The sequence below is a fragment of the Stenella coeruleoalba genome, assembly GCF_951394435.1.
Source record: "Stenella coeruleoalba genome assembly, chromosome: 7".
Classification (NCBI taxonomy): Eukaryota; Metazoa; Chordata; class Mammalia; order Artiodactyla; family Delphinidae; genus Stenella; species Stenella coeruleoalba.
In genome coordinates, this window is record NC_137153.1 from 73,048,915 (window position 1) to 73,075,560 (window position 26,646).

Below are 26,646 nucleotides of genomic sequence, written 5' to 3' on the forward strand. Positions count from 1 at the left end.
CCGTCACAACCATGAACTTCAACCCTTGACTTCAGTGCAAATTTGGTTCTTGAATAAATGTGTATTAAATCGATCCAGGTAGAAAAACACAGATTGGTGCTCAAGTGCTGAAACTTCTGGAGCAGTAATCATGATTTCTTCAGTTGAGCGGCTTCCCCCTTTAGGTCTTATTTTTCACCTCTTGTCATCTTCTGACTCTTCTGTCTGCCCTTCCACCACATACCATTTGAGTTTGGACCCCGAACTGGCAAAGGTGAGAAACATTTTTGGCCTGGTATAGAGGATGGAGCTCTCCCTGTGTAAAACCAGGTACCAGGGGATAGCACTGCCAAATTCAAAGCCGTGTGATTAATGAACAACAAGCCAGCTTGTCTGTGTTGCTGTTTGTTATCGATTGCCACAGTGGGCCCCACGTGGGAACTTATCTTGAGGTGAGGGTTCTTTCATTCTCTGAGAAGATTTTTACGTAATGAAACCTGTATTTAGTGTGATAGTCACATACATGCCCCTGTGATCTGGATGAAATCCGGGAGCTTAGCTTTTTTAAACACCGAAATGAGTTGGGATTCTCTATTATTTGGGTTCACTGTGATACATTTCTCTATTAATCTTGAATCTAATTAATCTGTATTTCCATCTTATATGCATGTAGAAAAGAATTTAATGCTTTGCTCTCTCATGAGATCTCAAAACTAAGTTCATCTTCGGATTTTATCTTTAGAATCCATTTCCTTCTTTTTGACCCTATATGAAAGTGAAACCACTAGCTCCCCTAACTTGGAAGTTAAAGGTATTCTTTAAAAATATGGTTTTAGCATAGATTCAGTTGTGACCAGCCCATCTGGCTCAGGCCTAGATATGAGAACAGGTATGATTGGTGAATCCAATAACACATCCTTATTTGGACAGAAGATGTAATTTCCCATCCCCTGCCAGCTTCTAGTGATAACTCCAGTCTGTGCTATCAATCTTGTCCAGCTTTCACAAGGCTGTTTCTTTTAGATAAGGAATTTCCCTTTATAAACCTGTCAGCTAACCATGATGACGCTGTACTCTGTTTCTCACTTGTTTCTCTAAGCCTTCTGTTCCTGAGCTGTCTCCGGTTATTGGTTTGACCTTTATTTTATCAAATGCTTGTAATAAATCCTGAAAACCACTTATAGAAGGATTTTATTTTAATTTTTCTCTTAACCCCAATGAACAGGATTCCAAGAGAGGATTTGGAATTGCAGTGTCCGGAGGCAGAGACAACCCACACTTTGAAAATGGGGAGACATCAATCGTCATTTCTGACGTGCTCCCGGGTGGGCCCGCCGATGGGCTGCTTCAGTGAGTGTCCTTACTCCCTGCCCCCAACCCCTGCCAGCCCACTGGTTGGCCCTAAACAGGGGGCTTTGAGTGGTGTGCACTTTTAAAATTCAAAAAGAAAAGAAAATTTTATATATGTATATTGAAAAGTCTTCAGGCAGTAATGGAGACCATAACACACTATGTTTTAACAATCCCCAAACCTTTGGGAATATCCAGACTTTGAATAGAGGAAAGCAATAATTTCCACAGGAAGATGGTTATAACTATCTATCGTAACTATCATTCCTGGGTTTAGGAATCATTTATGAACATCGAGTGTAAAATTGGCATGCTCTTTTTTTCCCCTAATGCCTACCCACACTGTCTATATTTATTTTCATTTTTATTCGTTAAGAATGAGGATAGTCTGATTAATGATTATCTAATTTGTAAGAGGGATGTAGAAATTGGAAAAATTTACCAGATGAAAACCCAAGTTTTCCAACTGCCAGGCTTCTGGTCTGAAGAGCAAATGCCATTGGAAAAGGTGCATGTCTGAGTCCCCTTAGGATAATTTCTCAGGGCAGAATCTAAAGTTAATTACACAGCTGCCTTGGCCACATGGCTCCAAAATTTAGCTTCTGTTGGCATTTCATCTCCATGATCCTCTCCAAGTTAGTATTCTTTCATACAGAGAGCATGGTAGAATTTTTACATGATTTTTTTTTTGATGAGACAAAGTAAGAGTTAGGATTCTGTGACCTCAAAATTTCTTTAAGAATCTGAGGCGAGCTCTTGATTTCATCCCCTCCAAAACACAAGTGAATATCAACCTCCTTTGGGGAGATCTGTAGACTTGCTGAAGCGCACCGTTTTCCATGGGTAAGGAGGCCCTGACACACAAGTTCCACTTGTGCTCAAACCTTGCTGCTATCCAGTGCCTCCTGGAGGGACCCCGTGGGTTTGGGTCCTTTTCCCCAGGTGGTTTCCAGGAGACACTGTCCACAGTGGGCTGAGTGGCTCCTGGGTTCCTTCCTCAGAAGAGCTCAGACCAAGTTGATGGATTAAGCCTCAGGAGTCATTAGACGCTGAGCCCTTTAAGAAGCATTTTGGGTCAATCCGCCACTTTTATTTGTTCCTAAATAAATGATTCAGAGGGATGAGATGGGAGTTTTTCACATTCCGTTTTTCTGTTTTATTTGCAGAGAAAATGACAGGGTGGTCATGGTTAACGGCACCCCCATGGAAGGCGTGCTCCATTCATTTGCTGTTCAGCAGCTGAGGAAAAGTGGGAAGATCGCTGCCATTGTACGTTCTGGGTTTGTTTTCAGCTTGCCTCGGTAGGACTTTGTTTTTATGCCCAGAAGAAAATGACTACTTGCTCTTCAGCCCTATCTAGGGACCACTATTTCCATATCCTTAGTACTTTGGGAGAATGATGTTAAGGGTGATGTAAAGATGTACGTGAGGGATGCCTCCCTGCCGTCTCCTTATCCTACTCCTGACTTAAGATCAATGCTTCTCTTGTCTGAGTGAATTTGCCTTGAGCCAGGTTAAACAATTATTCCCTAAGAGAATTAAATAGATTGAGAACAATGGTAAAACAGCATTCATTTAGAGACTAAATTATGAGCTCAGAAACTCATTTGTAAAGGCCCTCACAGGATCTGTTCTATCTTCATAAACTCCTGTTTCTTAGGAGATACTGGCAATCTGTACCATTCACTCATTTATTAGCTCACTCAGTCATTCAGCAAACATTGGTTGAAAATGACCTGAAGCAGGTCTGAGCTGCAAGGAGTGTTCACTCCAGTGGGGCAAGTGGACACACTAAGCGAGAATTGGAACACAGTGTGTTAGGGGCAGTGCTGGGGGGGGGATGCATTGGGTGTGTGGTATTTAACTTTTTTTTCAACTTTATATTATGAAAATTTTCAAACAAAAAGAAAAGTTCAAAGATTAGTATAATCAACACATATATCTTCTACAGTGTTAATATTCTGCCATATTCACTTGATTTTTCTTTATGTATGTATATAAAGACATACTTGTGTTTTTTTTTTTTTTTTTTTTGCGGTACGCGGGCCTCTTACTGTTGTGGCCTCTCCCGTTGCGGAGCACAGGCTCCGGACGCGCAGTCTCAGCGGCCATGGCTCACGCGGCATGTGGGATCTTCCCGGACCGGGGCACGAACCCGTGTCCCCTGCATCGGCAGGCAGACTCTGAACCACTGCGCCACCAGGGAAGCCCAGACATACATATTTTTAGTGAACCGTTTGAGGGGAAGTTGCAGACATGACAGTTTAATCCTTCTTACTTCTCAAGTCTCCTAAATAAGGACATTCATCTGCATAATTATACTACTGTTATCCTATTTAAGAAAAGTAGCTACAGGCTCTATGGCAGGGCTAATGGCGGTCTCTGGGAGGGCTCACGAAAATGAGTACTTCCCAGAACTGCTGCTGCCAGTGCCCTTGTCCCCATGGTGAGCCTCAGCTGCCTGCCACCTCTGCAGGAGACCCTCCAACATTAGCAGGCAAATGAAGATAAGACATCATCAGCCAATCTAAAATACCTTTCCTTGGGAATTTTGGTCTTTCAGGCTACCAGTTTGGTTCTAACAATGTGTTATTCTAGGACTTTAAAAGAGGAGGGGCCTCGTTATCTATCATCTACAGCTGTGGCTGTTGCTGAACTTTTGAAAACAATGGCCTGCATTTTATTAGTCTACAAAGACAGCAAATGTAGTCTAAGAGCACTGAATTGAATACTATGTGGTGAAATTCTTAACAAACCTATGGAAACGCTTAAACTTGCTATTCCATCAGGGATATATACTCTTCAGAATTATTTACTCTCTGTGGCACTGTCAAATCTAGACGCAGCTACTTATCAGGTCACATATCAGTTGAAAATTCTTAGGACTGCATTATTTTCTGTGTCGATGCTTAGTAAAAAAATTAGGTGTGTACCAGTAGCTCTCCCTAGTAATTTTGATGACAGGAGTTGCTTTTGTACAGTGGCCCTCAGATTCTCAAGCGCTTAATTCTTTTTCTTTTAATTTTTTATAAATTTATTTATTTAGTTTTGGCTGCGTTGGGTCTTCGTTGCTGCGCGCGGGCTTTCTCTAGTTGCGGTGCGCGGGCTTTCTCTAGTTGCGGCGAGCGGGGGCTTCTCTTCGTTGTGGCGTGCAGGCTTCTCATCGCGGTGGCTTCTCTTGTTGTGGAGCATGGGCTCTAGGCACACGGCTTCCGTAGTTGTGGCACGCGAGCTCAGTAGTTGTGGCTCGCGGGCTCTAGAGCACAGGCTCAGTAGTTGTGGCGCACGGGCTTAGTTGCTCTGCGGCATGTGGGATCTTCCCGGACCGGGGCTTGAACCCGTGTCCCCTGCATTGGCAGGTGGATTCTTAACCACTGAGCCACCATCGAAGCCCCACAAGCGCTTAATTCTAAGGAACTTTCACCTGGCTCACAATTCGTAGGCCTCATGGCAGTTCGCACAGCATGTTTTTCAAGTGGCTTTGCTGGGTTTTAGTTTGAGAAAATCTTAAAAGAAACCAAACAATCAGTGTGGGTAAGAAACATCCAGCTTGGTTTGTGGGGGAGTATATTTGGGTTAATGGGTGTATATGTTTATGAAGGAGAACTGGAATCAAAGAATGGATTTTTTCAGGGGTATAACCAGCTGACATGGACAGTTGTTGTTCAGGCACTGGGAGGCCTTGTAATAGCTGCTCTGATTAAGTATGCGGATAACATTTTAAAAGGATTTGCAACCTCTTTGTGAATAGTATTATCAACACTGATATCTTATTTTTGACTACAAGATTTCGTACCAACCAGTGTCTTTTCCCTTGGAGCCATCCTTGTAATAAGAGCTACTTTCCTATATGGTTATGATCCTAAACCTGCAGGAAATCCCACTAAAGCATAGTGGTAATACTATCTTTACCTGGTTTTTCACATTGGCGCACTGGGAGTCTCTACATTAATTCTGAACAGAGGACTTCTACAGATTCTAAGAAAAAATCACCATGCTGAGTCTGATTATAATGTTCAAATGGTTTGAAAATATACAAGTTTAGGGAAAAAATACATGTATATGTATCAAAATGCCCATTGCATCTAGAAATCAAAACTTGAAAGTATTTCCAGGGAGTAGAATAATTATCAGAGGAAACTTGAAATCTGAGTTTAAAAAGATTTTGTTTTTGATTGCTGCAGAAATAACCTATGCACTCTTTGTTGCACGAGCACACAACAAATGTCAGACATCAATTTTGCAAATTAGATATATTTAATTTTATTAAATGTTTTTTATCTTACTCTTTCTGTACAGATATATCAAATAACATGGATATTCAAAGTTTGAAAATTATAATTACGTATAATTTTGCACATATAAAGCTGTGAAGAAATAGAAGTATGATTTGAAAAACATTCTCATGTATCTCAGACTTTTATATTTATACTGAAGATTACTAAACAAAGGATTGCTATATGTTGCAGATGTTCAAATGCATAAAAATTGATAAAGTAACATTCTGGGTCTGACTTGTCAGAATAAAATTCATATTTAACTTTAATATAAAGAAATATACACATCTGTTTCTCCATCCACATTTTAAGATCTTTTAGTGCTTCAAAACTGCTGGAAGCAATCCAGTTGTTCCTGTGCTAGATAGTAGCCAGTGACTTTTACACTAATGGAGTTTTGTCCTTAATCTCTTAATTGTATTTCTTTTCTGTAAATCAGATAAATACTTGTTATTACTTTAAAATTAAAAAAAGAAAAGTAATAATAACTCTACAATATCATTTAATATACAGTCCATACCCTAAGATGACTTTGGTAGATTTTTCTTCCCCATCCAGGATCCAATCAAAGTTCACTCATCACATTTGGTCCTAATCACTTTAGTCCATTTTAATCTTTTTTTTTAAAGAGACAGCCTTTATTTTTAGGATTTTTACATTGAAGACTTCAAAAAGTGGTAGGTTTTTAGAACTTATTGACCTGTATTTAAATGGAACTGTTGACAAAGATTCACCAGAAATAATCTGAACAAGCGGGAAAATACAGTTAATGCTCCTGAAATCTACTAAAGTAATTCCAGGACATATGGTTTATCCAACATAACAATACCTCTAAATGCTGTCACTGATATGAAACTGACTGCTTCTTTTCTAAACATACAGTGGTATAATTAACAATATTCAATCACTTCTGTTCTTTCCTGAATATATAAAAATTAAAATATCAATTAAAAAACTAATATATTCTTGTCTTTAAATGTTTCTTACAGATACAGTTTCAATATTTTCGTTCAATAGTGGTGTGGTTTAAGAGACTTTTCATTCACAAGTCAAACAACAATCCACCCAAAGGGAACTGACAGTCTATAGGCTCATAGTGCAAATAAAGAGTTCGGGAATTCAGCAACTAAAATACAAAACATAAAATTCTTAGAAGATACATGCAGTAAGCTCTGCTAAGCAGCTGGCCACAGAACTAGAACATTTGGTAATTTTCCTGGTGATTTCAATGGGACTCCAGAGGTTTCCAAACTCGAACTCTCAGGCTTTGTATTTTGCTTTCCCAGTTTCGCTAATGACACAAACATGATTCAAATCCCTGAAGTATTCATTGTAGTCAAGGGCATATCCTACAACAAACTTGTCTGTAATTTCAAATCCAACAAAGTTTGGTCTATATCCAACACTTTGAGGGGTCCTTTTCACCAGCAAGCTTGCAGCCTTGACCATCTTTGGATTATGCTGCTTGACCAAGGAAGGCAAGGTTTGCCTTGTTTTGCCAGTGTCAGTTATATCTTCAACAGTCAAGACATTCTTTCCAGTTAAAGTTGAGAGATCATCTCCACCAATTACTTTTTTTTTTAACATTCTTTTTGGAGTATAATTGCTTTACAATGGTGTGTTAGTTTCTGCTGTATAACAAAGTGAATCAGCTATACGTATACATATATCCCCATATCTCCTCCCTCTTGCGTCTCCCTCCCTCCCACCCTCCCTATCCCACCCCTCTAGGTGGTCACAAAGCAGCGAGCTGATCTCCCTGTGCTATGCGGCTGCTTCCTACTAGCTATCGGTTTTACATTTTCCACCAATTACTTTTACCTCACCTGTTGACTGGTCATTACAGTAGCTCTTCAGTCTGATAAAATCTAGGCATAGGTATAGATCTATCACTATTTCTGTTCAGTGCTTGGATGTAATCCAGCAGGTCAGCAAAGAATTTATAGCCCCCGTTGAGCACACAGAGGGCCACGATGTGATGGCCTCCCATCTCCATCACATTCTCAAGCCAGCTGTTCGGTCCTGTCCATATTTAGTCCATGAAGAATAAACACCTTTTCCAAATCCTCAGCATAATGATTAGGTCTACAGAATAAATCTAGGTCATGACCTGGTGCATCATCACTAATCACGACTCTGGGGCTGCGGGTCGCCATAGCGGAGCCGACTGGTGCGCGGGCTGAGGGCAGTCTCGGGAGGAGAAGCCGGCGGCGGGTCCGAACAGGAGGCGGAGGGCGGGAGGCTGCGCGGCGCGGGAAAGCGGAGTGGTCCGCCCGAGCGCTCTTCGCTGCCTCCACTCAGCGCCCTCGTCGGTCCATTTTAATCTTAAAGGATCCCTCTTTTACCTCCTCTCTCCCCTTACCTGCCTCCCACCTCTTTTGAATGACATTGACTTTTAGATGAACCTACGCACTTGTGTACAGAATGTCTCACTTTCTGGATTTTCATTTTTGTAACTTAGTGATTTAAATCCCTTTGGTGCTTTTCACACTTTGAGTAGAAGCAGATTTTGGAGGCACTGTGCTCAGAGTTTTATACTTATTGTCTTATTTTATCCTTGACCCCCCTGAGGGGGCCCTCATTTTCCAGATGAGGACCCTGAGGCTTAGCAACTGGGTGGGGACACAAGAGTTTTACTGGAAGGAGAACCCGGGCTCTTAACCACTGCATTCTCTATGTTTGGTTGTGATTGTCTTGCGTCCCCACTGTTTGTTTTGTGACAGGTGGTCAAGAGGCCCCGGAAGGTCCAGCTGGCCCCGCCGCAGGGCAGCCCTCCCGTCCACGAGCATGACCGGGCTTTCGAGCTGATGGACGAATTTGATGGCAGAAGCGCGCGCAGCGGGTACAGCGAGAGGAGCCGGCCCAGCAGCCGCGGAGAGTGCAGCCGCAGCTGGGAGGACAGCCTGGAGAGGGGTCGTCCCCACGACCGGGCGCGCAGCCGGGAGCGGGACCGGAGCCGCGGCCGGAGCCTGGAGCGGGGCCTGGACCACGACGACGACTACTACTACCGGCGAGCCCGAGAGCGCAGCCGTGGCCGCAGCCTCGAGCGGGGCCTGGACCACGACGACGATGACTACCGGCGAGCCCGGGAGAGGAGCCGCGGCCGGAGCATTGACCCGACCTACGATCGCGCCTACAGCCCGGAGCGGGAGTATGGCCGCAGGGCCCAGCCCGATGCCCGGTACGGGACGTCCTGGAGCCGCAGCCGCGAGCACCTCCACTCCCGCAGCCCCAGCCCCGAGCCGCGGGGACAGCTGGACTCGGACAGGCCCATCGGGATCCTTCTGATGAAAAGCAAAGCAAATGAAGGTAGTCATGCTTGATGAAGAAAAAGCACTATAATAGCTAACTCTTACGTGGAACCTGCTGTGTGCCAAGCACTGACCTAATAAATGCTTTGCACAGATTAGCTCATTTTGTCCTCACCACCACCCCCTGTGGGAGTTAGTCATATCTTCATTTTATAGACAAGGAAACTAGTGGCACAGAAAAGTTCATTGACTTGCACAAAGTTGTATCATCAGTGACTAAGCCAGGTGGTGGAAATCTGGCTTTAAACTAATAGGCCAGTGGTTCTCAGAGCAGCATAAATATCACCTGGACGCTTATTAGAAATGTAGATTCTCAGGCCCCAGACCAGCCCCCACTGAATCAGAAGCACTGGGGTGGCCCCTGGGGTCTCTGTGTTAATAGGCTCTCTTGGTGAACCCAGTGCAGCTTAAACTGTTGAAACCACAGTAGGGGACAATACTCCAGGTAATCTTGATTGAGTTTTTGCTCTATGCCAGGGCCCTCTGTGGAATAAATACTTTCTAATTTAATCCTCACCAGAAGCCTTTGTGGTAGGTAGGAGACTTCATTCCTCTTTTACAGGTGGGTATAGCAAGGTGCAGAGAGGTTTTTGGTGTGTCCACAGATGAGGCAGGCTCTGGCCCAGGCTGCCCGTCCCATGTTGCGTGCCTGGAGCAGTTGCATACGCTTAAACACATCCAGATTAACTAAACCCCTTTGTGGCAGCTGGACAAGCAAGTAGCACTTGCAGTGAGGTGAGGCTTCTGCAACTCAGAGATGGGAGGTGACATGCCCACATCTTGAAGCTGGTAACTAAGTGGTGGAGTTGGAGCTCAAACTTCATCTCTTGGAAATAGATGATAGGAAACAAGTAGGTGAATGAACAGGGGTTTAGAGCCCCATGTTGAGCTATTCCCTGCATTGGTTTTTAGCTTCCAACTTTTTGAATTCCTGGTAACATCTTTTATCTCTGCATGTTCTCTAATTGTCCTCCTTCAAAGAGGAAAAAAGATAAGAGTACCCAAGAGGGCAAAGTGAAAGACCTCTTGCTTTTTAGGTTGGGAATTTGCATTTTAAAGAGCCTATCAGATGAGAGGGTTTGTTTTCTTTAGTTCTTCTAGAGGAGCTTAAAGAGTTGAGTTATACAATTGGGTATCTATTGAAAGGATATTGAGGTAACTGCAAGGATGCGAATAATGGGATACTGGAGCCCAGGTCCAGGAAACAAAGGTGAACGTTGAGATGGTACTATCTCTGAGGAATGTGAATCTTGAGAGATTTAAGAATTCTAGAAAATCTTTATAACCATGGATAATGACGTATTAATTCATCAACCCCCAAGAATTGCAGAGTAAAAACCATTCTGCTTCCAGATTGTGGACCGTAGAGAAGTTTTGAGAAAGATAACTTGACACAAGGCCTCCTTCACAGAAGGCTGATGCACGTCCGGTAGGACTTGCACCCAGATTCTTGAGTTCCCCGTTGCAGTGCTTTTCAGTATTTTCCTCCCCCTCTCTCTCCTCTTCCCCTTCTTCCTCTTTCTCCTTCTCTTCCCCCCCCTCCTCCTGCCACAGAAAGAACCACATCTTGCAAATAATCGTGGAGGCACCAATATGTGAAAAACTTGGCCAGGTGTTTCACGGAACGGTACTTAACTCTGAGTGATGATTTTTGAGAGGTTCTCTTACATTAAATTAAAAGATACTGGTCCCAACTCACTAAATTGATTTCAAGACTCACTCATGAGTTGTGACCCACAATTAAAAAGATGTTTGTCCTAAGAAACTGCCCACATCATGCCTGGTCTTAGTAATACTAGTAAGGAACAGAGAGGGCTCATGCCCCTTTGCTGATGCGCCATTTTACTGCTTCTGGGCCATTTTGCTTTTTAAACTTAGAATTCAGTGTTTGCTTGTTTGTTTTTTCCAAAGTTCTGCTTTTTAAAAGATTTTTTAAGCCACCTTTTGCTAAGATGACACGGTAGTTTAGCTATCACTGGCTAGAGTTGCATAAGAATTAATCTTTACAAATATCTGGCTGCAGGCAAAACCTACATTTGATTAAGAAAAATAGGATCCATTCACATGGCCAGCTTTTACATGTTTCATGGGCATCAGATAGCCTTGCTGGTAGAAGTCTTAGAAGATGGCCAACTGACTTTTTTTCCTCATTTGAGAGGTGCCCACAAACATACCAATAGCAACCTATTTGTAATTTTACAATAAGAGTGCAGTTTTTAAGAGGATGGAGGAATTGTTGACACGTGAGAAAGAAGTCATTGCTCAAGTTTGTCTCAACCTTCTGTCCTGGGCTGTGAGGCTGTTTAACCTGTAAGGAATTGCCATCCCTGAAGAAAATGCTGTCTGTCTTACCTTTATTCTTTCTTGAGTATCAGCTCCCTAAAGGGCAGGGGTGGACCTTAACAGCTTTAATCCTTGTGGTAAGATCTGAATCTAGCTTACTATAAGTCACTTAAAACTTCTCTTTAAATCTACTTCTAAGTGGCAGAAAGTTACTTTATTTTGAATTGATAAGATTTTTTTTTTTATTGGAGTATAATTGCTTTACAATGTTGTGTTAGTTTCTGCCGCACAGTGCGGTGAATCAGCCATATGCATACACACGTCCCCTCCCTCTTGGACCTCCCTCCCACCCCCCATCCCACCCAACTAGGCCATCACAGAGCACCAAACTGAGCTCCCTGTGCTATACAGCAGGTTCCTACTAGCTATCTGTTTTATACATTGTAGTGTATATATGTCAAACCTGATCTCCCAATTCATCCCACCCTCCCCTTCCCCACCGTGTCCACACATCCGTTCCGAGTCTGCCTTTCTATGCCTGCCCTGCAAATAGGTTCATCCGTACCATTTTTCTAGATTCCACAAATATGCGTTAATATACGATACTTATTTTTCTGTTTCTGACTTCACTGAGTCCATAACAATAATAATAAAATTTGAGTGTGCCTCTTTTCAAACCTGCTAGGTTTAGGTAGCTTCCTAAAATAACCAAAATTCATCCTTAAAGTGTGTATTTTTACATGTTTAATAAGTAAAATCAGAATAGTCTGAATAGTATTTAAAATATTTTCAAATGTACATACTTAGTAAATACAGTGGTTTTTCTTGAGAACAATGCAAAGTCCATAAATCCCCAGAGCTGTGCCAGTTTTAGTTGAATACTTTATTTGTTGCTTTGCTGGCTTATCTACCCCTTTTCTTCACACAGTGACATTTTTTCAGTGCCAAATCCCACACAATCTAAATTGTTACAGATAGAGGGTTTGCTATTTGTGGTACTTTCCTGTAGGCAACTGTATTGTCAGTAGAACACGCCTGTTAAGATGTACTGAATTGTTTTTTTTTTCTCCCCAACATTTTGTTTTGAAAAGTGTTAATTTTGTGGCAAATAACTCAAATAGCCTTCACCTAGTTTTACCAATTGTTAACATTTTGCCACATTTGTTTTATTTCTCCTTTTTTTCCCTTTCTCCCTCCCCCGTCTTCCTCCCCTACCGCATCTCTCTGTCTCTAAATGGTGTTTTGGAACCACTTGAAGGTAAGTTGCAGGCAAAATGACCCTTTACCCCTAAATATTTCAGCAGGTATCTCCCAAGGATAGAAACATTGCCCTTCATAACCATAATGCCATTAATACTCTTAAGAAAGTTAGCATTAATATGCCTTTTAGTATATTATAGTGCAGTTTATTTTGAAGTTGCTCCAAAATAATGTAATCCACCCCTACCCCCCACCTCTACCCCATATTGGATTGAGGATCTAGTGAAGTTTCACGCAGTGCATTTGGTTTTTATGTCTCTTTTAATCTAGAACAGTCCCTCTGCCTCTTTTTCTTTTTTTTTTAATGACATCGACTGTTTTGACAAGTGAAGGCCGGTGGGCTTACAGACTGTCTCACATGCAAAATTAATTTTGCATACATATTTTTAAATCATCCTAAAAGCCAGCCTTAGTTTTCTGAACACGTTGATGAAATATGTGTTTGTTTGTGTGTTTGTCTTCTAGAGTATGGTCTCCGGCTCGGGAGTCAGATCTTCATAAAGGAAATGACCGGAACAGGTCTAGCATCTAAAGATGGCAACCTGCATGAAGGAGACATAATTCTCAAGGTGGGTGGGTTCATGCTCAGCTTCCTAGTCTGTATTTCCGCATTCAAGTGCCAAGTCAGTGAAACTTTGTTGAGATAGGAGTCAATAATAAGACAAAGCCTGGAAGGGCAGCAGAGAGATCATTTTTATCAGGAAAACCAGACTTGGAGATTTGTAATAGTGTAGTGTCAGTTAAAAACAAAAATCTTGGGGGTTCCCTGGTGCAGTGGTAAAGAATCCGCCCACCAATGCAGGGGACACGGGTTCGAGCCCTGATCTGGGACGATCCCACATGCCGCAGAGCAACTAAGCCTGTGCGCCACAACTACTGAGTCTGCGCTCTAGAGCCCACGAGCCACAACTACTGAAGCCCGCGTGCCTAAAGCCCATGCTCCGCGACAAGAGAAGCCACCAATGAGAAGCCCGCGCACCACAACAAAGACCCAACACAGCCAAAAATAAAATAAATTAAAATAAATTTTTAAAAAATCTCAACAAAGTCTTTCTTCTTCCCTGTTTATTAAAAGTTTAAGCTCCTGTTCTCTAAACGAAGGAAAGATGAGAGGGCAAGTTGGTGGTATATGAATGCTGAATATTTAATCGTTTTTGTAAACCTCTCTAGTCAGGAAACATGTTCCAGTAGTAAACCAAACCATCGTCTTGAGCTTGGAAGTTAAATAAATTAGCAGAGTAACTTAAGTACAATACAGCTTTCTCAGGCCTGTGTTTGGGTTCCAGGCATGTGGGGTTATATTTAATTTAAAGGATAATTCATTTTTATTCAGTCAGTCATCCTAAAGCCCACGTCTGTTTGAGTAACTGAGCAAAGCCCTTAACTTTTTAGGAGGAAAATAAGAATTTTCTGTTTTGCTGTGGGTAGTTGTATTGCATGGAACATTACTCTTCTTCATAAACACAGATAAATGGAACCGTAACTGAGAACATGTCTTTAACGGATGCCCGAAAACTGATAGAAAAGTCAAGAGGAAAACTCCAGCTCGTGGTGTTGAGGGACAGCAAGCAGACGCTCATCAACATCCCCTCGTTAAATGACAGCGACTCAGAAATAGAAGGTAAAGAAAGGGGAGGCTGTGAGCTGAGCTGGAGGAGAGGAAGACTGTTGCTTCTGCATTGTCATCTCTATCTAGCATAGCCATTCACCTGGAAGTTAAATTTCTAACAGAAGCCTCTCTTTTAAACTTTAATTCCAGGTTTGGTTGTTATTTTCTTATTAAAGGGTCTGTTGAAATTAGGATTCCAGTATGAAATTCTGGTGTACTTGTGAATCCCTGCGGACTCTGAGGCCATTGAAAACAAAACTTGTTAGTAAAAAAATGTATGTGGGAGTGGTTCACAGAACTAACCACATACATTTGTAAATTGCTCATTCTTGTGCTTTATCATGTGATTTTTTTTTAAGTGACTGTTAATATTTCCAACAAAGAGAAGACAATGTAGAGGATAGTTAAAACTGGTAGACACTATAATAGACTCAATCAGAATGGATGAATAGTCTGGTATTCATTGGTTAGCAATCTGTGTCACCTCTTCTCTTATGAAGCTATAGTCGTTTCTTTTTTTTTAATTTGAATATGAATTTTACATAAGATAACATTTATTTATTTGGTCTCTCTTCATTAATTTCCACAGCCAAATCCAACTTCTTGTCCTTCAAAATGGTCTTGTGTCTTCTTAGCCCTTTACTTTTTGGCGGGGCGGGGGGCTCTTGGGCATGTCTTTATTATTTATTTTTATTTTTTTAATTGAAGTATAGTTGACATACAGTACATACGATAACATTTTAACCATGTAAAAACTACCAATAAAAATAAATAGGCATGCTATTTCCTACTTAATCATCTAGTATTGGCTTTGTGCAGAAAAGTTTAGAAAATATTAAGTTCTCAAGTTTAGAAATGGACTTGTTGATCTTTAAAAGAATTACTTTATAAAACCTTAAAACTTGGTTTAATTTCTATTATATACAATGTCTAATCAGGTGGTTACTGCTCTGAATACAGGAAAACACGTAGAGCACAGGAAGTAATGCCAGGGTGCTAGGAGCTTACGGGTTATTTCCTTGTTACTCCAAGTGTGCTGCTTAGCCCACTAGCAGCATCGTGTCATCCAGGAGCTTGACGGAATTGCAGAATCTCGGGCCCGGCCCAGAAGAGTTGCATTCTAACAAGATCCCAGGTGATATGTACGCACATTAAAGTTTCAGAAGCACTGGTCTATGTGCACACTCAAAATGAGTGTGTGTGTGTGTGTGTGTACCTGTGTATATACATTAATATAGATTCACACATACACACACACATATATATATTCCCATCATTGGATTTTGTCTCTTCAGCGTCAGCTTTGATGGAAAGTATGATGAAAGAGGAACATAAAATTCTGGATTTAGAGCCCTCTTTGTTAATTAATGCCTTTCCTTTCAAACGATCAGATTCTTTTTTTTTTTTCAACGAAAGACTCAGACTAATAGCACATTTACTGCCTGCCCTCTCTTCCATTTCCCCTGTTTCCTTGCCCAGAGAATAGAATAATTTCTGGCACAGGTCTCAAATGTTTTATTAAGAAGTCTTTTCTTATTTTTGAAATCAGATATCTCAGAAATAGAGTCAAACCAATCATTTTCTCCGGAGGACAGACGACAGCAGTATTCCGATTATGATTATCATTCCTCGAATGAAAAGCTGAAGGAAAGACCAAAGTAAGATGATGAGTATTTTCCCTTGCCCACATCCCTGTGAGTGTATGCACATATGTATTTGCAAATCTGTCACATGATGAGACGTTAACATGACGTGTGCTTAAGTTCAAGAGAGGACACGCATAGCAGATGGTCCAGGATGGGCGCCACACCCACTCCCTTTAAGTCCACTGGAGATATTGCAGCTGCAGTGAGCGCAGAGCCCAGCAAGGAACCCACATACCAAGAGGAAGCCCCAGGTGAGGCTCATTTTAAACAGTCATGTTCAGGTGTCAGTGCTTGGTAATTCCAGAAGGTGGCTGGAAAGAGAGAGAGAAATTATTTTAAAATCATTTTTATATATGGAAGAGGCACTCCTGTCTCATTTAATATTGAGAAAAATACAAAGAATAACAGCTCTTTCTGTGTGCCAACAGATTGGTCACCTTTTGTTATGTTTCATTAGTCATGGTCCTTTTGTCTCCCGTCCCTGATCCCAACCTGAACTGTTATCTGCTCACAACACTTCTGACACCAACTGTGTGGGTTTTGTCCTCTGCCCAACTACCAGTTCTCGAATTCTCCAGACACCGACCGGGTGTCGTACAGTTCAATTCAGTTCTGGCACTGACTACCCAAGTTCGTGCAGACCCCACAGGTTAAGGGCTCCGTCTCACAAGATGCCCCCACTACAGGCGCCAGTCACGAGTCCCGGGTTGCCGCCTTCACTTCCGACCAACCAGCTCTAAACTGGGGGTTCCCGTGACTCTTTCCTCAAGTTTGATAATTTGCTAGAATGACTCACAGAACTCAGGAAAGCACTTTATTTACTATTACTTTTTTTTTTTTTTTAAATACAAGATACAATTTAGGAAGAGCCAAATGGAAGAGCTGCATAGGGCAATGTCTGGGGAGAGGGTGGAGAGCTTTCCTGCCCTCTCCAGGCACGTCACCCTCCCAGCACCTCAATATTTTCACCCACCCTGAAGCATTCTGAATCCCCTTGTTTATGGGGGCTTTGTCATGTGCATGGCTTTCTCTTCCTGGTGACCAGCCCCATCCTGAGGCTCTCCAGGAGTCATCTCTTTAGAACAAAGGATGCTCCCATCACCCAGGAAATTGCAAGGGATGTAGGACCTCTGTGTCAGGAACTGGCCTCAAAGATGGAACATTAGAGCAAAAGATACTCCTGGCACCCGTTTCACTCCAGAGATGAAAGGGACTTTAGGATCTCTGAGGGTGGGGAAGAGACCAAATACATACTTCTAATTATGTCACAGTCACATTTTGTCAAATTTGATTAGTTGAAGTCCTTTTATGTCCCATTTCTGATCTCAACTCCATTCCCTACCCCTGCCCCCAACCCCATAAAATTATCATGATTTAAATGCATAAATATTTATCCATGGGAAAAAACAGCATTATTACATGGCTTTTAAGTTACTTAAAAAATGCTACCTGCTTGTAAACGTGATTATGCACCTTGCATTTTAAAGGTTCATTTTCTTCTCACTTCTTTTGAGAAATCATTGACACCTACTAATGCCTCAAACTTAAACTTAAGACATTTTTGTTTGATGTGATAACATATGTAGCATAGGGTACAGACTTGAATTTTTTGTGGATTTTGTGATCTTTATATTTAGAGACAAGACAAAGCCTGTTCGTCCAGGTCGGTAATGATGTTTTTTAATCCACAGTTCCTCCACCAAAACCAGCCCCAAGAACTGTTCTTCGTCCGAGTCCTGAAGATTTAGCAATATATGGGTATGTATTTCAGTCTTTCTTGCTTTCCCCCTTTCTTCCTCCACACAGCTCTATCTCCTTAATGGAAATTTGGAAGAATGGTTTTCTTAAACTATAGATGGTGATTTTGCATATAATCAGCTGCCCTTTAACCAACCCCTATCGCTACTGTTTGTGAGAAAGAGAAATCGTTTGTAGGACGAGTAAAATGTGGAAGTGAGTGAATGTTAACTTTGTCTGCTTACCTGGCTAGTTTTCCAGATGTTATTTTGAATACTTGAGTTTGCCAGGTCAAGAACGCCCACATGGATGAAGTATTGCTTAAGTATGGTGCCTCTGTAGGGGCTATAGTGACAGGTGATCCTGGCATGTGGAGGGAGGGGAGAAGTGATACAGTGCTCTGCACTTGACAGTGAGAACCCCTGCTTCCAAGCAGTGGCCTCTGGATTCGGATCCTGCTTCCCTGGACCCAGGCTGTGTCTCCATTTGACAGGATCCCTATGGGGTCAGCAGGCTTTCCTTTGAAAGAATCCTGAAGTAGGAATCAGATGGCCTTGATTTTTGCTCTAATCCTGCCCATTATTTGCTTTTAATCTTGAATGAGTGTACTTAAACATTCTCTATTTCTGTTCTTCACTGGTAAAGTGGCCTACTGATATTCATCTCACAGCCCCAAGGAAGATAAAATTATAGATTATGTGAGAAAAATGAGAGAGAGCTTTTTTTTTTTTTTTTTTTTTGGTGGTACGCGGGCCTCCCACTGCCGTGGCCTCTCCCGTTGCGGAGCACAGGCTCCGGACACGCAGGCTCAGCGGCCATGGCTCACGGGCCCAGCCGCTCCACGGCATGTGGGATCTTTCCGGACCAGGGCATGAACCCGTGTCCCCTGCATCGGCAGGTGGACCCCCAACCACTGCGCTACCAGGGAAGCCCCGAGAGAGATATTTTAAAAGGATAAATCACTCTATAGATAGAATAAATTAAATTGCTCACTGCTAATGTTGGTTTTCCTTTACCCCGCCCCCAACCCCCCCCAAAAAAATCTCCCATCTTTCTTTCCTGAAACGGAACCCATTGCAGCCCCAATACCAAAATGGTGAGGTTCAAGAAGGGAGACAGTGTGGGCCTCCGGTTGGCCGGTGGCAATGATGTCGGGATATTTGTGGCCGGCATTCAAGAGGGTACCTCAGCGGAGCAAGAAGGTCTTCAAGAAGGGGACCAGATTCTGAAGGTAGGAAATCCCAGCCCTGTTTCTAAATGTTACTGGGGAAGAGTGGGGTTTTCTGGAGGGTCTTACATAAGGGACAGGAAAGTGGTCCAGCTTGTGAAAATAGACCAACTGCAGGTTTGTTGCTGCCAAGCATCAGGTCTCTGTTTCCTTCGAATGGGTCCTGTCTCCTAGTCCTGGAACCCAAAACTCATCCCTATGTCTGTGGGACTTTATAGTGTTCAAGACCCTCACAAAGATTTTTATTAGTTTGATTAACAAAAAAATGGAGACTTCAGCTAAAGGGCTAGGTAGAAGAGCTTTCAAAAGATCCTGCTAATGGTTGGGTTTTAGTTGATGCCCCTGCTTGGTTGTCACTCTTCAGGCCGTGTGCTGGAACTGAACAAAGGTGGGTATTGGCATCAGATCATCTGATTTGAATCCTGTCCCAGCTTCATATGAGTCTGTGGCCTTGGCTTCGGCTGTGAGACTCGGGTTTCTGTATCTGTTCAATGGGGATAAGCATACCTGCCTCGCAGGCACCCTGGGAACATTAGAACAGATGATACTCGCAAGGCGCCCAGCAGAGTTCTTGGCACAGAGTAGGAAAGTCAGTGTCTGTTCTTTATCCTGTTGGAAACTAACGAGTTGCTGCCATTCAGTGTGTTACTTACATCTAAAATTGTCCAGGAAGGAGAATCCCTGGTTAATCAAATATTGGTACTTTTCAATTTACTATATATATGTTTGTATAATCTATTGGTTTAAAAAAAAGGATAACCAACTCATCTCTGACATTTTATCATGTATTTTCCACTGACTTCAGTATTAACTTCAGGAACACTGAGTACCTTGTGACTATAAAAATACAGAATGCTGGGGAATTGTCTACACCAGAATTTCTGCTTCTGTAAACTTGCATTTCTTATGCGTACTAGGTGGTCTGGTAAGAGCGTCTAGCCTCAGAGGAGAGGGGAGAAAAGCAGAATTCCCAAAGGAAGCAGGCAGAGCACAAAAAGAGGTGGTCCTTTTCCTTCTTGGCCCTTGGCCTCATGGTGGTAGTTCAGATTTCATTTCTGGAGCCGATGAAGAGCAAACCTTGACCTTGAGCTTTGCTGAAGCTTTCCAGTGACATTCTAGACCCTCTTCGGCTCTGGACAGGATCCTAGAAGACTAAGTGTACCTGAGTGAACCTCAGGGTACCACATGATCGTAGGAAATAGCACTTACCAAGTGCTACCGATAAGAGCCCTGTTTGAGTGCCAGCTTATACCAATTTACTCGTGGGCTGATGCCAAAGAAGAAAAAGCGTGTTTCCTAACTGATGTGGGACCGTAGGAAGTCAGGTAGGAATTTGGAAACTTTTGCTCACGAAGGTTCAAGGATGACATATTTTTGTACCCTGTGGGGAAAAGGATTTTTAGAATTTTCATGAAAAAAAATAGTAAATTCACTTAGGGGCTTGACAGACCTCTCTAAGTCGTCAAAATGAGAGTCACTTCCATGTGTAAAAGTCGTGATACACAATGTTTTCTACTTGAGAAAGTGTCTTGTTTCCTGTTACCACCTTGGCGACAAGGAAGAAACTGTGGGAACCAGCTTCTTTTTTTTTTTTTTTTTTTGCGGTACTCCAGCCTCTCACTGTTGTAGCCTCTCCCACTGCGGAGCACAGGCTCCGGACGCGCGGGCCCAGCTGCTCCGCGGCATGTGGGATCTTCCCAGACCGGGGCACGAACCCGTGTCCCCTGCATTGGCAGGCGGACTCTCAACCACTGCGCCACCAGGGAAGCCCAGGAACCAGCTTCTTTTGCAGTAGTCTCATCTGGAGGTCAGGCAGTAGATGGTCCTCATTCTTGGGTGTGTGGAAATTTTCTGTTGACTACAAAAGGAGCCCTCAATTCTTCAAAGGGGTGAAAAAGATTGAGCTCACCTACCGGGGCAGAGAAGTTGCGACACAGCCTTAGCGTAGCTGACACAGAATCCTCTTCAGGCTCACAGCAGACACAGCTAGACCGTGTAGACTACTAAATAGATAATGGAAGAGGATATTTATTGGGGAGGGCTGTACAACCTAACCAGAGTGCTGTCTTGGCCTTTTTTCCTTTAATTTGTTTCAGCACTCCTTTTCATGGTCAAATTGAATATATCAGGGTACAATGTACATACAGTAAGCACTTTACTCTGCTGTGGGTTTTTTAAGTGCAGCTCTTCCTTTTGTAAAGGTGACAGCTTGACATGTGGAACGAAAAAGTGAGTGTGCTGTGGCGAAATATGTGCCTTGTAACTAACAGAAGTGCACGTGCTTTAGTGCTTGGCTTACCTATCTCTTTGCTTATTTTTTTACCTGGTATGATTGTCATTTCTCTTTCAGAAACTATTAGAGGAAGGGAAAGAGAAAAAAAAGCTCCTAAGTTTGGTTATTAACCATGTGGATTTTAGCTACCAGGTGTTGCTTTAATTTTGACCATTATAGTTTTTGGCTTGACAGAAGGTCAGTCTCTGAATAGAGAAGGACAGAGGGACCTCCAAGGTCTTCCCCCATGCCCTGTGGCCCTATCTTATTTAAATAAACAAATGCAAGCATGTACAGTGCATATAAAAACATACACGTGGCCACATATAGACACAGATGTAGATCTGCAGATGGTGCATAAGAAAGGATTAATTACCAAAGCGTGAATATCCCTAATTCAGGGACAGAGAGACGGGAATGAGCTGTCTTAAGTGCTATAAATATTGTTTCAATGGAAAAGTTGACGTGATTGGTTTAGTAAATCACTCTATTTTAAACGCACCAAGTAAATTTTAATCTCATGCCTATTTTCACTTAATGGTAAATTCCAACCTTAATTAAATTAGACTCAATTAATGATTTTTTTCAGTAGTAAGGCATTACTCTTTGATTAAAGGATTCTACAAGTCCTCAGTGACTGAAGAAAATATTTCAGAGGAATTCTGTATCTTCACTTCTGTAATACATTATCAAAATATTAGGTACTTTAAAATCATTTTTACATTTTACTTATGTGTAATTATTCTGTTTTAAAGTGGTTTTCAAGGTACAAGACAAAGATGTCAAAATGTCTTTTTCTTTGTCCCACTTTTCAGTTTTACCTGCTTTCTAACTTGTCTTCTGAGCGCTATTTACAGTGTACCCTACTCAGTGGGGAATAAATGTGAACTTCTTGCCCATTATGTATCAGAAGCTTAAACTAAAAGCCTATAGATTAGGCTAATGGTCTGCCACCTAAGACTAATGTTCTTCAATTTCAGGTGCTAGAAGCTGTAAGAGAAAGGTGGATTTGGTCGGAATCCTTCTTTGCAGGCTTTTATTTGAATCAATTTGAAAAGTATTAGTGCCTTAAGCTGGGCCAGCACGCTCATTTACCATAGACCCCACCAGTCCTTATTGCATTACAGTAATTGGATTTGTACCTTCCTGGCCACCTCTACAGGAGATTCAAAGAAGAGAGGGAAGCAGACACAGCTACAAGAAATTCTAACCTGATCCAGTGATGAGTCCTTGGTGGAATGGCATAGTCCTAAGGGGTGTGCAGTGTGGGGAGGCAGGAGGATACGGTGGTACCCACAGCCCAGGCCGGGTGCTAAGAGTCCCTGGGTAGGGCACGAAGGACTTCTTTACATCTGAGGTTTGCTGTGGGCAGGCCCTGATGAAAACAAACAGATCAGAAGCAGGTGGCACCTTTTTGAAAACAACTTATTTCTTCTTGTTTTGCTTTTTCTGTTTGCCCCTCCGATCAGGTGAACACACAGGATTTCAGAGGGCTCGTTCGGGAGGATGCCGTTCTCTACCTGTTAGAAATCCCCAAAGGCGAAATGGTGACCATTTTAGCTCAGAGCCGAGCTGATGGTGAGCAAGTTTGGTTATGAGTTTAGTGGGCGGTAGGAGAGGGAGGTAGCTTGGGAGCACAACAGGAAAATCTGGGTATTAAAATATCGAAGTGGGTCCTGACACCTGATCTCTAGGTCGTAGGTATGTGGAAAGAATTCGGGTACCATTTAACTTTCTATACACATGTTTTCTGTGCACCTACTGAAAGAATTTCACTAGTTGTGTGATTTTGGAGTAAAACTGCTTTTCTGGACAGAGATCCATCCTTAATTACTGCCTAAAGTTATTATTGAGTTTTTCCATGACAGATGGAAAGGGCCACACCAGCTGGTCAGCTCTCATATTAACCCGTATCAGTCTGACAAGTTGCTTCACCTTTCCAAGCTTTATTGTTCTCATCTGTAAAATGGGGGTTAATAGAATCTTCTTGTCTGCTTCAGCTAGTACAGTTGATTGGCAACTGTATTAAGGTTCTCCAGAGAAATGGAACCAATAGGATGTGTATGTGTGTGTGTGTGTATATATGTATATCTTTCTATACATAGAAAGAGAGAGACAGAGACAGAAACAGGCAGACAGAGAAAGGGAGAAAGTGAGCTATTTATTGATACTGTGAGGAATTGGCTTACATGATTATGGAGGCTGGCAGTTTCCAAGATCTTCAGGGTGAGTTGGTGAGCTGGAGACCCAAAGAGAGCCAATGGTTTAGTTCCAGTCCAAGTCCAAAGACCTGAGAACCAAGAGAACCAATGGTGTAGTTGCTGTCCAAAGGCGGACTGGCTCAAGATCCAGGAAGAGCCAGTGTATCTGTTTGAGTCTGAAGGCAGGAGAAAAGCTGACATCCCAGTTTGAAAGGAAGAAGAGTTCATTTTTCTCTTACTCGGGGGACGGTTTACCTTTTTGTTGTGTTCAAGCCTTCAGTGGACTGGCTGAAGCCCACCCAAATGAGGGAGGGCAATTGGCTTTACTCAGTCTGCCCGAGTTAAATGTTAATCTCATCCAGAAACACCCTCATAGACACACCTAGAATAATATTTGACCAAATATCTGGGCACCCCATGGCCCAGTCAAGTCGATGCATAAAATTAACCATCACAGCAACTCGTGAACTTAGTTACTTGTCCTTCTTCCTGTTTGAACTATGGTTCCCGTGGGGCCTGTGTGCTGAGTTCGCTAAATGCAAAGAAAGTAAAGAGGGTGATCAGAGTTCAGAGAGCTGATAACTCTTCCAGAAAAGACCTCTGGCCAAGCTGAGTACCACATGCAATGATGGTTTTGTCTTTCAGTGTATAGAGACATACTGGCTTGTGGCAGAGGGGATTCGTTTTTTATAAGAAGCCACTTTGAATGTGAGAAAGAAACTCCACAGAGCCTGGCTTTCACCAGAGGGGAGGTCTTCCGTGTGGTAGATACGCTGTACGATGGGAAACTGGGCCACTGGCTGGCCGTGAGGATTGGAAATGAATTGGAGAAGGGCTTAATCCCCAACAAAAGCAGGTATCTTGAGACTGCACACTCCCACGCAACCCCTTTAAGCCTTCCTCCCACAAGTAAACAACACCTTCCCCCGCCAAAGGAAGCCCCATATAACTTCATCATTTGTCATCACGACCTCTCCCATCATCCATTTCTTGTGTATGAGGAGACCTTGGAGATACTGCGGGTTTGGTTACAGACCACCGCAATGAAACGAATATCGCAGTGAAGCAAGTCACACAAATTTTTTGGTTTACCAGTGCATACAGAAGTTATGTTTATATTTTACTGCAGTCTGTTAAGTGTGCAATAGCATTATGTGTAAAAAGAAAATGTACATACCCTAATTAAAAGTTCTTTATTGCCAAAAAATGCTAACCATCATCTGAACCTTCAGTTAGCCATAGTGTTTTTGCTGGTGGAGGGTTTGAAATTTTGAGAGAATTCCCAAACTATGACACAGAGGCACAAAGCGAGCAAATGCTGTTGGGAAAATGGTACCGATAGATAGACTTGCTCGACACAGAGTTGCCACAAATCTTTAATTTGTAAAAAAAAAAAGCGCAATATCTGCAAAGCACAATAAAGCGAAGTACAGTAAGACAGGGTGTGTCTTATATCAGCCTAAACAGAACAAGCCATGTCATCATGTTTGTTACTGAGCTATTTCTGCTGGATTTTATGTGCACCTAGCCTTTCTCTGCCTCCGTCCAGAAGAGGAAGGCCCTGTGTTTCTCACCCCGTGCAACTTGCTCATTGTCAAGCTGCACCTCTAATCTAAGTCCATGAGTGACATTGACTGAATTTGATTAGTGACCCACACATTTGCACATTTCCTGGCTTTAGACCTTTACTTCCCCTGGTTTCTTCTCTCAGAGCAGAACAGATGGCCAGCGTTCAGACTGCCCAGAGAGACAGCAGTGGGGACAGGGCAGACTTCTGGAGGATGCGCGGCCAGAGGTCGGGCGTGAAGAAGAACCTACGGAAGAGTCGGGAAGACCTGACGGCCGTTGTGTCAGTCAGCACCAAGTTCCCGGCTTACGAAAGGGTTTTGCTTCGAGAAGGTGTGGAAGCCAAGTGGGCCAGGAAATAATCCGACTGGGCTCAGAGCCTGTTTTTCTTTGTTTTTTAACTTTAATTATCACATTCCAACTTATCTGTATCCCTTAGGCCAAGCCAGCTTACAGATTGGAATCATGTTTAAACATGAAATAAGACTTACAAAAAAGTGAGCTGTGCCAACTCGTAGTTCTACAATCTCAGTTATTTATTTTTTTAATACTACCATTCAGAAGTTTTTATATATTCTGTAGAGCAAATCTTATCTTTAGTAATAGTGGGAGGAGTGAACTATAATAAAAGAGGGAGCTCTTTTATTTTTCAGAAAAGAGCTAGTCTGAATTGGAGGTGGGAGAACACACAATTTCTTTCATTTAGTTGTGTTATCAATATATAAAATACTTTTGCTTCTTAACAGCTAAGGACATGTAGATATCTTCATGGCTTTTTTTTAAACTGAAGTGTAGTTGCTGTACAATATTATATGTTACAGGTGTACCATATAGTGATTCATAATTTTTAAAGGTTATACTTCATTTGTAGTTACTATAAGATATTGGCTATATTCCTCATGTTGTACAATATATCCTTCTAGCTTATTTTATACCTAATTTCATGGCTTTTCTTATCTCATTTCAGCTGGTTTCAAGAGACCTGTGGTCTTATTTGGCCCCATAGCAGATATAGCCCTGGAGAAGTTGGCAAATGAGTTGCCTGACCTGTTCCAAACTGCTAGTAAGTCTGTCAGTGATTTTTTTTTCTCCACCAATTTTTATTTTGAAAGATATCTAACATACGGAAAAAATAATTAACACCCACATACCCTTCATCTGGGGTCACTGTCAACAGGTAACGTTTTGCCATCTACACTCTTTCCCCCATAGACACACACATGCATACACACAGGTACACACACAAATTTTTATAATTTCTGCTGCACTGTTTGAAAGTTTAAGTTGCAGGCATTATAACAGTTCCTACCTCTGTGAATCTCCTAATTCTCCTCCTATACAACCACAATATCATTATCACAGCCAAGAAATTTAACACTGATACAATAATTTTATGTAGTATATAGTCCTTTATTCAAATTTTCTTCATTTATCCCAACTATGTCTTTCATAGCTTGTTGCTACTGTTTTTTTTAAATTCAGAACGCAACCAAGGAGCATGCAGTGCATTTGATTTTTATGTCTTTCTGATCTCCTCCTTTTTCTAAATTAGTTTGTAATGTGATATTTTGAACAGTCCAAGCCATTTGTCTCATAGGATGTTCCCTGTTGGCCTGGCCTGTTTCCCCTGGTTAGATTTTGGTTAAACAGGTAGTGTGGGTCCTTCCCATTGCCTCTCATTAGGAGACAGCGAATGTTAGCTGTCCCATCCTTGCTGATGCTAGGTTGGTGTACTTGGTTGTTACTGGTTTCGAAAATTTTATTCAGTCCCTCCCCCCCCTTTTTCTTTTTTTGCTTTTGCAGAAACGGAACCAAGAGACGCGGGATCTGAGAAATCCTCCGGGGTGGTGCGGTTAAATACCGTGAGGCAAATTATTGAACAGGTGAGGAAATTCACCAGAAGGCCATGCTGTCAGAAAGAATTGGG

The 26,646-nt window shown here is 42.2% G+C and overlaps 1 protein-coding gene and 2 pseudogenes across 9 annotated transcripts in view; 2 read left to right on the plus strand and 1 right to left on the minus strand.

Annotated features, from left to right (window-relative positions):
- The window catches only part of TJP2 (tight junction protein 2), a 134,144-nt gene that overhangs the window by 91,562 nt on the left and 15,936 nt on the right, over positions 1-26,646 (plus strand). For all 7 annotated transcript variants that reach the window (XM_079925683.1, XM_079925678.1, XM_079925682.1 and 4 more), the window contains 14 exons: positions 1,205-1,329; positions 2,496-2,598; positions 8,330-8,915; positions 12,926-13,029; positions 13,928-14,081; positions 15,619-15,727; positions 15,833-15,966; positions 17,407-17,473; positions 18,533-18,683; positions 22,422-22,530; positions 23,799-24,009; positions 24,865-25,052; positions 25,687-25,782; positions 26,523-26,602. In XM_079925683.1, coding sequence (XP_079781809.1) covers positions 1,205-1,329; positions 2,496-2,598; positions 8,330-8,915; positions 12,926-13,029; positions 13,928-14,081; positions 15,619-15,727; positions 15,833-15,966; positions 17,407-17,473; positions 18,533-18,683; positions 22,422-22,530; positions 23,799-24,009; positions 24,865-25,052; positions 25,687-25,782; positions 26,523-26,602 — 2,217 coding nt within the window. The remainder of the gene's footprint in view (positions 1-1,204; positions 1,330-2,495; positions 2,599-8,329; positions 8,916-12,925; positions 13,030-13,927; positions 14,082-15,618; positions 15,728-15,832; positions 15,967-17,406; positions 17,474-18,532; positions 18,684-22,421; positions 22,531-23,798; positions 24,010-24,864; positions 25,053-25,686; positions 25,783-26,522; positions 26,603-26,646) is intronic.
- On the plus strand, positions 3,891-5,553 carry LOC307188501 (UDP-N-acetylglucosamine transporter-like; annotated as a pseudogene). The gene is made up of 3 exons: positions 3,891-4,326; positions 4,730-4,882; positions 5,133-5,553. The product of its transcript is annotated as a UDP-N-acetylglucosamine transporter-like (transcript).
- On the minus strand, positions 5,830-7,777 carry LOC307188500 (hypoxanthine-guanine phosphoribosyltransferase-like; annotated as a pseudogene). The gene is made up of 2 exons: positions 7,415-7,777; positions 5,830-7,177 (listed from the first exon to the last, which is right to left on the minus strand). The product of its transcript is annotated as a hypoxanthine-guanine phosphoribosyltransferase-like (transcript).